We start from the raw sequence: 11,173 nt of genomic DNA, 5'->3' as shown, positions 1-11,173 counted from the left end.
GACATGAAAGTCACCATTTCTTTTCCTGCAGGGTATGTACATACATTTGATTTGTGCTCTAAAGAACCGTGACCTTGCAATCTTCAGAAAGTGCAAAAGATGTCATTATAGAAGAGAAAGTTACCAAACTATAACCTAAAATTTCCCCTAGAAGTCACTCATTTTGAAGACGTGACATTTACAGTACTGTCCTACGCACTCATTTCACTGGTTTGCAAATACAATATGTATCTGCAGGAGAAATCTTCCCATTGTTTAATCGTTTTCATCAAGTCCTTTTTGGTTTCGACAAACTGAACCATGAATGTGTCATTCTGTCAGACATGTTTAGGCTTACACACAGCATCAATCTTGGCAGACATAAGCATGTAGTACACATAAGTAGTACATTCATTATAATATGCAAATATTTGTTTCCAGATATTTTAATGCAATATGTTTCAGATGATAAGACTGTTCTGGTTAAAAATTGAAATTCCTTTTTTTTTTTCGTTTCAATTTGCATTTCATTTTTCTCAATAAATGCAAACAAAACACGATGAATCAGCATAAAGACGCCATTCAACTGAGTGAGAAAAAGCCTGAAGGGGGATATGTGATATGCAACATTTTCAATCATTAATTTTTTTCTTCTTGTTTTCTTATCACAATATATCATTACACATCTATGCCTTGTACTGTAAGAACTACAAACAGATACAACAAGTGCAGAGGAAAATGCCAGGAAGCCATTTGAAGTACATGTATATGCAGGTGCAAGTACTGCATGAAATACTGAAACCGATTTATTAACATTTCTGGTTTACTTGAGAGTACTGACAACTATTTAAAGAATGTTATAATGAACTGCTTTTCAGGCCCTGTGCTGAATGATTTGCACTAGCCCATCTGGTGGCTGGGAATCACTCTCCATATATTGATTTCTACTGCCAGCAAATCGTTTTTTCACTTTAAAAGTTTGAAAACACTACAGAAGCATATGCATTTTATAGATATATGGCACAAAAAAGCAGAATACATACTATGATTATGAACATATTTTGATCACTCACAGTAAGTCATATTCCAGTACATATTAAAAGGAGGGCACCATTAATGCTCAGTTGCCAGACGTTTGCATTTACCAGGTCAACCACGAGGGATAGGTTCAGATTCAATTAATTTAACAGGACTGCATGTGACAAACATTTAATTCTTGAAATTATTCTGGTAAATCTTCTCCATGTTCAGCGGGGCAAATCATTTTTCATAATTTTGTTTTCTGAGACAGATACAGCACTTTCACAAGAAATACAATTTTCAGTTTATGTACACTCACCTAAAGGATTATTAGGAACACCATACTAATACTGTGTTTGACCCCCTTTCGCCTTCAGAACTGCCTTAATTCTACGTGGCATTGATTCAACAAGGTGCTGAAAGCATTCTTTAGAAATGTTGGCACATATTGATAGGATAGCATCTTGCAGTTGATGGAGATTTGTGGGATGCACATCCAGGGCACGAAGCTCCCATTCCACCACATCCCAAAGATGCTCTATTGGGATGAGATCTGGTGACTGTGGGGGCCAGTTTAGTACAGTGAACTCATTGTCATGTTCAAGAAACCAATTTGAAATGATTCGACCTTTGTGACATGGTGCATTATCCTGCTGGAAGTAGCCATCAGAGGATGGGTACATGGTGGTCATAAAGGGATGGACATGGTCAGAAACAATGCTCAGGTAGGCCGTGGCATTTATACGATGCCCAATTGGCACTAAGGGGCCTAAAGTGTGCCAAGAAAACATCCCCCACACCATTACACCACCACCACCAGCCTGCACAGTGGTAACAAGGCATGATGGATCCATGTTCTCATTCTGTTTACGCCAAATTCTGACTCTACCATCTGAATGTCTCAACAGAAATCGAGACTCATCAGACCAGGCAACATTTTTCCAGTCTTCAACTGTCCAATTTTGGTGAGCTTGTGCAAATTGTAGCCTCTTTTTCCTATTTGTAGTGGAGATGAGTGGTACCCGGTGGGGTCTTCTGCTGTTGTAGCCCATCCGCCTCAAGGTTGTACGTGTTGTGGCTTCACAAATGCTTTGCTGCATACCTCGGTTGTAACGAGTGGTTCTTTCAGTCAAAGTTGCTCTTCTATCAGCTTGAATCAGTCGGCCCATTCTCCTCTGACCTCTAGCATCAACAAGGCATTTTCGCCCACAGGACTGCCGCATACTGGATGTTTTTCCCTTTTCACACCATTCTTTGTAAACCCTAGAAATGGTTGTGCGTGAAAATCCCAGTAACTGAGCAGATTGTGAAATACTCAGACCGGCCCGTCTGGCACCAACAACCATGCCACGCTCAAAATTGCTTAAATCACCTTTCTTTCCCATTCAGACATTCAGTTTGGAGTTCAGGAGATTGTCTTGACCAGGACCACACCCCTAAATGCATTGAAGCAACTGCCATGTGATTGGTTGGTTAGATAATTGCATTAATGAGAAATTGAACAGGTGTTCCTAATAATCCTTTAGGTGAGTGTATATTCCCTCTATAATAAGATGATTGAGATTAAAAGGCTCAGTTGTGTTGTATAGCTAACTAACACAATGATCCAACACTTCTCAAAATTATTAAAAACCTCATTAGATTATATTCTTACAATAAAATTAGCATGGAGTATAAATATCACCTGTATTCAATGGTAAAACAATTGTATACTGCTGCAAATCTGTGGGTTTAAATGGTTGCTTCTTTGGTTGTCAATAACCAGCTGCTATAAAGAAGATTTCAGGTGATTCCCTTTTAGAAGATCAGAATAATTCCGGATTCAAATTGTATGATTTGATTTGACAATTTGACATGCGTCTTTACAGTATTTTGAGCTTAACCCGAAGAGTAAAAGAAACAAAACAAAACTCAATGTGTGCACCAAGATACTTTATTAGTGAGTGATATTTCTCTTTTTGTAGCAGTTGTATTACTTTATGTTGTGTCCGTGCATTTCTAGGGTTCTGAAAGCATTGTTTCCCTCCAGTTCAAAATTTCTATTTTTACAGATAGGCTTATATAATACAATGAAAAATAGACCTGGATTCAGTTCATTCTTTACTCCAGCCTGAAATAAATTACCCTTGTTTCAAAAGTTCAGTCAAACACAATTGTTTGTCAACTGGACAAAAAAAAAACCGAATCATTAATTTTGTCAATGTAAGTAAAAGATTAAGCAGCAGCCAGGGTAAATATAGAGAGTTACAGAAGCAGGTGAAATATCGATGAAAAAAGTGGAACTCATTTGTTCTTATTTGTTGTGACTTGACTTATCTGCTTTAAGTGTTGATGAGGTCCCTGCTAACCAGTTGTGTTGCAATTCAAGTTCAAGTTTTAGTAGGTAGCGTTTATACACTTCTGCAATGAGATCACACTGGAATCTATGGATGTATGATGATAAATATTGTTCAGGACGAAATTGCACTTTTCTTTTGATACCTGGGAGCTTGCAAATATTCTATTGAGATGGGAAGATCTGTCACATCATTCTTTGATCTAGGTAAAGAGAGGAAAAAATAAATGGAGGATTATACACTTGTGCCATGCAATATCAAGCAATCCCAACAGAATCGGATGTTTAACAAACTGTCAGTGCTATCCCCACATGGATTATGGGTAAGTTTTCATTTCACGAGAGTAAACAAAATGTCAGTTATTGTTATTTTTGAGACCAATTATAAGCATCACAAAAATTACTATTACCATGCTTGAAATATCTTATACTGAATATGAGTTATGCAAAGAAATAAGTTATTTGCCATATGTACATATTGAATAATACCTTCTTTTAAAATAATTTAAGCATGGTTTCTCCTGGAAAATTGCTTTATGCCAGATACACTCAGTCTTTATTCAGATAGAAACAAGTTACAACATTAATCTGGGAGGCCATTAATTGTGGTACAGCAACAATTTAATATAAATGAGTAATTTCTTTGTTAGATTCAACTCAGTGTGTGCAAGTTTACACTGTTATTGAAACAGTTATTTAAACCTTGACAAGTGTTATTCAAAACAACAACCCTCTCCATAATTTCTACCTTCCTTTCAATTACTATTTCATGACTTAATTGACACATCATCTTTTTAACAAAATTTAAGGCAATACAGCCAAAAACATTACCTCTGTTACAACGCCAGCAGCTATAGTGGATCCAACGTATCGTAGCATAAAGCGTCCCAGTTCTTTAAAGTCTTTGTACAACTCAAGGGAGAGTGGTCTTTGAGTCTGCAGCTCCACCAATGCATTTTGTCCTTTTGTCAGGCATCTATAAATAACAATTGAACACCAATGCCCAAAAAGTCAACAACTGAAAACGACAAGCTATAACTGTTACATGAATTCATGACTTTTATAGAAAACTGATAAATGATCAAATGTTCTGTAACTCATTAGCATTTAATTGAATTAAATGGTTTGATGTTTAGCACTACACCCAGCAACTTTCAGTTTTCAGAACACACTATGATAATATATGTTTTTAAATATATTTCACCCACAGAAATAAGGTTGCCCAATTATATGGTAAAGAGTCACACATGGCTCTTTCACAATTACTTACAATGGAAAGAGTTCCCCTTTGAAAAACAGTGTCAAATACAAAAGATATCAAAAACATGTTCTTACAAGGCAATGCAATGAACACGTGTAACCATGTGATCGTGAATTAACTACAAACCAAACACCCTTCTGACTTACTTTGGCTTTTTCTTCAGCACCTCTCCGGTACTTTTGTGAAGAACACTCACTAGTTTTCTAATAGTGGCTGGTTCGCTTATAGTCTGGTAGTGCAACAATACCTAGACATGATATCAAAAGGGAAGTAAGGAATAAAAAAATACAAAAGCCAGAACATTTTATTCACAAATTGAAATCGATCTATTTAAGTAAGTGTAAGTAAGTATACATTCAGTTACTAAATCTTACAGGGAATCCTTGTGTAACTGGGACTTCAATGTTGAAGAGCAGGATCCTGGCTCGGAATCGTGTGCAGGCTTTGATAGGTTCCTTTGGATCACAAAATACACAGCCGACACTGAAATCAGAAATCAGGGATTTTACATGTGATTCAGATACCAACTGCTGATATGCGAAATTAACTTTGCTAACTTACATCTGAATAAGTTTCTGTTTGACAGCATGCCACTGCACTATACAATGATCAAAGAGAAGTCAATAAGGGGGGGTAGTAGTGGTTGTGGGGTTATTCAACAGGCATCTCTTGTTTAGTATAATCAACAATTTCCACTGGTATAAACATACACACTATGCAATGTAAAGAACATACTGTAATGTTTGCATGCATGCTATCCTACTTTAAATAAAAATATGTTTTGGAACACAATTCACAAAGTTACCCTGCTAGAGGATAGTAAAGTCATCTTCTCATACACTGTGGTTACACTGAAAAACTGAGTGCATAAATGGCTAACTGTATTACCAAATATAGTAAAGTGCTGCATATACAAAGCAAAGTCAACTGTCCACTAGGGATGGGGTGGAGCTGATTTACATACACTTGCACTGAAACTGACAGCAGATTTAAAGATTTAGTCATGGTGATAAATAACACAAGCTACAGAGAATGCCCTGTCACAGTGCACTGTGAGGAGACAGGAAGTGAACAAATGAGTGTGCACTCACTTGATTTTGATGATATCCATGCCAGTCACTGTGAGACTAACGTGATCCCCGGCAGCTGCCCAGTCGATTGGCTCGTCGTGCAGGGTGATGCCTGGAAATGAGCAAGAACAAGAACTGCTTGGTCAGTAAAAATATTTGTGTAAGGTAAAAGATGTCAAAGCTTTCATACCTGCCTCAGTTTGCTCTGACTCATCAGATCTCACTATGAACTAACAGGAAAAAGATTATATGAAACACCAAAAGGCTGCAGCACATTCCTTCCAGAGTCTTCACACTTACAGATCTAGAAGTCAACTACAATTCAGCAGAATCGATGTAGTGAAATGCACTAATATGCACGTAATTCTATCAAGTTCATGACAAAAACAATTCTGAAAAGGAATGAGTGGCCACCATTTAAAAACAATGTCCTGTCTTTCTTGCTTTCTAAATCTGCTTTCCGAGAACAGACGATTCTTCCTGAACTCCTTCACGTTGCATTCTTGTTCTTCTAGTAAGCAGTGGCTGTATATCTTTCATGTTGGATAAGTAATGGGGGTATCTACTGGTGGAGTAAAATCCTGATAATATAAATTAATGAACAAAAATAAAATTGATTAATCAAATTATTGAATATGTCACAATCATCATCAGCCTCAAGATGTTTCCATACATTTCAATCTATAATGAATCTTTCTTAGGTCACATCAGGAGTAATTCTGATCTCATCTTCTATGTGGTCTTTTTGGTTCTTTTTCTCTGATGATCCATTCTATAGCGTCTTTACGCCATTTCTGTTTCTGTCCTGTTCTTCATGCAATGTGTGCGGCCCATTGCCATTTTAACATCTTCACTCTTTCACCAGTTACAGTGAGGGAAAAAAGTATTTGATCCCCTGCTGATTTTGTACGTTTGCCCACTGACAAAGAAATGATCAGTCTATAATTTTAATGGTAGGTGTATTTTAACAGTGAGAGACAGAATAACAACAAAAAAATCCAGAAAAACGCATTTCAAAAATGTTATAAATTGATTTGCATGTTAATGAGGGAAATAAGTATTTGACCCCTTTGACTTAGTACTTGGTGGCAAAACCCTTGTTGGCACTCACAGAGGTCAGACGTTTCTTGTAGTTGGCCACCAGGTTTGCACACATCTCAGGAGCGATTTTGTCCCACTCCTCTTTGCAGATCCTCTCCAAGTCATTAAGGTTTCGAGGCTGACGTTTGGCAACTCGAACCTTCTGCTCCCTCCACAGATTTTCTATGGGATTAAGGTCTGGAGACTGGCTAGGCCACTCCAGGACCTTAATGTGCTTCTTCTTGAGCCACTCCTTTGTTGCCTTGGCTGTGTGTTTTGGGTCATTGTCATGCTGGAATACCCATCCACAACCCATTTTCAATGCCCTGGCTGAGGGAAGGAGGTTCTCACCCAAGATTTGACGGTACATGGCCCCGTCCATCGTCCCTTTGATGCGGTGCAGTTGTCCTGTCCCCTTAGCAAAAAAACACCCCCAAAGCATGTTTCCACCTCCATGTTTGACGGTGGGGATGGTGTTCTTGGGGTCATTCCTCCTCCTCCAAACACGGCGAGTTGAGTTGATGCCAAAGAGCTCGATTTTGGTCTCATCTGACCACAACACTTTCACCCAGTTCTCCTCTGAATCATTCAGATGTTCATTGGCAAACTTCAGACGGGCCTGTACATGTGCTTTCTTGAGCAGGGGGACCTTGCGGGCGCTGCAGGATTTCAGTCCTTCACGGCGTAGTGTGTTACCAATTGTTTTCTTGGTGACTGTGGTCCCAGCTGCCTTGAGATCATTAACAAGATCCTCCCGTGTAGTTCTGGGCTGATTCCTCACCGTTCTCATGATCATTGAAACTCCACGAGGTGAGATCTTGCATGGAGCCCCAGACCGAGGGAGACTGACAGTTATTTTTTGTTTCTTCCATTTGCGAATAATCGCACCAACTGTTGTCACCTTCTCACCAAGCTGCTTGGCGATGGTCTTGTAGCCCATTCCAGCCTTGTGTAGGTCTACAATCTTGTCCCTGACATCCTTGGACAGCTCTTTGGTCTTGGCCATGGTGGAGAGTTTGGAATCTGATTGATTGATTGCTTCTGTGGACAGGTGTCTTTTATACAGGTAACGAGCTGAGATTAGGAGCACTCCCTTTAAGAGAGTGCTCCTAATCTCAGCTCGTTACCTGTATAAAAGACACCTGGGAGCCAGAAATCTTGCTGATTGATAGGGGATCAAATACTTATTTCCCTCATTAACATGCAAATCAATTTATAACTTTTTTGAAATGTGTTTTTCTGGATTTTTTTGTTGTTATTCTGTCTCTCACTGTTAAAATACACCTACCATTAAAATTATAGACTGATCATTTCTTTGTCAGTGGGCAAACGTACAAAATCAGCAGGGGATCAAATACTTTTTTCCCTCACTGTATTTATTTGATCTCTTCTTGTTATTCCAACCACACGCCGTTCCATGCTTATTTCTGTGTGTCCGTTTTGTGTTTAATGACCAATTTTGGGAACCATAGGAGAACATTGGCCATGTGTGTTGGTCAAAATAATTTTCTCTTCAGGCAAAAGGGACAGATTTATTTTCAACAATATACAGTAACTTCCAAATATACTCCAAATTAACATTATTCTTCATTTGGTATTTTCCATAAGATCTCCCTCTACACTGTTTTGTTTGCCCACTAAATTGAAGTTTCCACAAGGGTTTGGAAATGCTTCGAAGCACTGATATGAGACCACATGATGATTTTATTACTACTTTCCTTCACTGGCTTTAAGAGGATGAGGTTATTACAGAACAGTTGTCTGTATACACTTAGTCTCTTGACTGCTCTTTTTGTCCTAAACACAGATACTTAATTCCTACATTGAGACTGGAGTTTATAAAACAAAACACACAGATGCCATTTAACGAGAGCATTCAAATGCTTTAGTCACATTGATCTAAAAGGCTCTTCGTTAAGACACTTTAAACTACATACAGTGTTCACCAGCAGTCGAAGCAGGATCATTAGGTCAACAATGCATGCAAATAATGCTAGAAATGTAAAAATAATTCATGTAACAATGTAACAAAATATGAAGATGGAGGAAAAGAAAAAAAAGTTCTGCAAATAGTTCCAGACTAAATAATGGGTTAAATTATTTTGATTCCAGGGAAACAACACAGAATGGGAGAACTTATGCATAAGGAACCTAAGTCCAGTGTTACCTTTAACAGTACAGGTTTCATTTGGAGGCATTGCCAGGATCCGGTCTCCTGTCTGGATGTAGCCTGCTTCAATTTTGCCGGTAACACAAAACCCTGACCCTTGGTCTGTTAAGAAAAGAAAAAAGAAAAAAGAAAAAACATATCACTTCCAGATCTTCATCTTTTTAAATTTAATTTAATCAAATTAAATGCAAGAGACTTCCATGTCCTTCTGTAACACAAACCTTTGAACACATCTGAGACGCACAGTCTGAAAGGTTTGTCCACTGATCTTTGAGGTGGCTTAAAAGAATCTAAAGAAAAAAACAGAAATAATCAGAAAACGTATTATTAATAATGATAATTTTTATTATTTGATTACTAAAATTAGCTCACTGTTGTGTGTGTGTGTGTGTGTTTGTATATATATACACATATATATATATATATATATATATATATATATATATATATATATATATATTACACACACAGTACTGTGCAAACGTTTTAGGCAGGTGTAAAAAAATGATGTAAAGTATTCAAAAATAGAAGTTAATAGATTATATTTATCAATTAACTAAATGCAAAGTGAGTGAACAGAAGAAAAATCTACATCAAATCCATATTTGATGTGACCACCCTTTGCCTTCAAAACAGCATCAATTCTTCTAGGTACACTTGCACACAGTTTTTGAAGGAACTCGGCAGGTAGGTTGACCCAAACATCTTGGAGAACTAACCACAGTTCTTGTGTGGATTTAGGCAGCCTCAGTTGCTTCTCTCTCTTCATGTAATCCCAGACAGACTAGATGTTGAGATCAGGGCTCTGTGGGGGCCATACCATCACTTCCAGGACTCCTTGTTCTTCTTTACGCTGAAGATAGTTCTTAATGACTTTCACTGTATGTTTGGAGTCGTTGTCATGCTGCAGAATAAATTTGGGGCCAATCAGATGCCTCCCTGATGGTGTTGCATGATGGATAAGTATCTGCCTGCACTTCTCAACATTGAGGAGACCATTCATTCTGATCAAATCCCCAACTCCATTTGCAGAAATGCAGCCCCAAACTTGCAAGGAACCTCCACCATGCTTCACTGTTGCCTGCAGACACTCATTCGTGTACCGCTCTCCAGCCCTTCAGAGAACAAACTGCCTTCTGCTACAGCCAAATATTTCATATTTTGACTCATCAGTCCAGAGCACCTGCTGCCATTTTTCTGCACACCAGTTCCCAAGTTTTCATGCATAGTTGAGTCGCTTGGCCTTGTTGCCATGTCGGAGGTATGGCTTTTTGTCCACAAGTCTTCCATGAAGGCCATTTCAGACCAGACTTCTCGGGACAGTAGAGGGGTGTACCCAGGGTCCCACTGTTTTCTGCCAATTCTGAGCTGATGGCAATGCTGGACATTTTCCGATTGCGAAGGGAAGTAAGCATGATGCGTCTTTCATCTGCTATTCAGTTTCCTTGGCTGATCACTTCGTCTACGGTCCTCAATGTTGCCCGTTTCTTTGTGCTTCTTCAAAAGAGCTTGGACAGCACATCTGGAAACCCCTGTCTGCCTTGAAATGTCTGCCTGGGAGAGACCTTGCTGATGCAGTAGAACTACCTTGTGTCTTGTTGCTGTGCTCAGTCTTGCCATGGTGTATGACTTTTGACAGTAAACTGTCTTCAGCAACCGCACCTTGTTATCTGAGTTTGGCTGTTCCTCACCCAGTTTTATTCCTCCTACACTGCTGTTTCTGTTTCAGTTAATGATTGTGTTTCAACCTACATATTGAATTGATGATCATTAGCACCTGTTTGTTATATTTTTTTAATCATACACCTGAGTATATGCCTTAAAATCCCTGACTTTGTGCAAGTGTACCTAGAAGAATTGATGCTGTTTTGAAGGCAAAGGGTGGTGACACCAAATATGGATTTGATGTAGATTTTTCTTCTGTTCACTCACTTTGCATTTTGTTAATTGATAAATTATTAACATGTCTATTTTTGAAAGCATTCTTACTTTAAAGCATTTTTTCACACCTGCCTAAAACTTTTGCACAGTAATGTATGTGTGTGTGTGTGTATATATATATATATATATATATACACACAGTGGGGGAAAAAAGTATTTGATCCCCTGCTGATTTTGTACGTTTGCCCACTGACAAAGAAATGATCAGTCTATAATTTTAATGGTAGGTGTATTTTAACAGTGAGAGACAGAATAACAAAAAAATCCAGAAAAATGCATTTAAAAAAAGTTATACATTGATTTGCATGTTAATGAGG

At 38.2% G+C, this 11,173-nt stretch overlaps 1 protein-coding gene across 1 annotated transcript in view; it reads right to left on the bottom strand.

Annotated features, from left to right (window-relative positions):
• Positions 1–2,910: 2,910 nt before the first annotated feature.
• hbs1l (HBS1-like translational GTPase) overlaps positions 2,911–11,173 on the bottom strand; it is a 39,924-nt gene continuing 31,661 nt past the window's right edge. Inside the window, exons 12-18 of the mRNA XM_066700136.1 lie at positions 9,137–9,205; positions 8,913–9,017; positions 5,687–5,777; positions 4,970–5,078; positions 4,742–4,842; positions 4,166–4,310; positions 2,911–3,537 (exon numbers count right to left, since the gene is read on the bottom strand). Of these exons, the coding sequence (XP_066556233.1) occupies positions 3,526–3,537; positions 4,166–4,310; positions 4,742–4,842; positions 4,970–5,078; positions 5,687–5,777; positions 8,913–9,017; positions 9,137–9,205 (632 nt within the window). The 3' untranslated portion in view covers positions 2,911–3,525. The remainder of the gene's footprint in view (positions 3,538–4,165; positions 4,311–4,741; positions 4,843–4,969; positions 5,079–5,686; positions 5,778–8,912; positions 9,018–9,136; positions 9,206–11,173) is intronic.

This window comes from Amia ocellicauda, chromosome 1 (genome assembly GCF_036373705.1).
Source record: "Amia ocellicauda isolate fAmiCal2 chromosome 1, fAmiCal2.hap1, whole genome shotgun sequence".
Taxonomy (NCBI): Eukaryota; Metazoa; Chordata; class Actinopteri; order Amiiformes; family Amiidae; genus Amia; species Amia ocellicauda.
The sequence above is the reverse complement of the archived record's forward strand: the minus strand, read 5'-3'. Positions and strand labels throughout refer to the sequence as shown.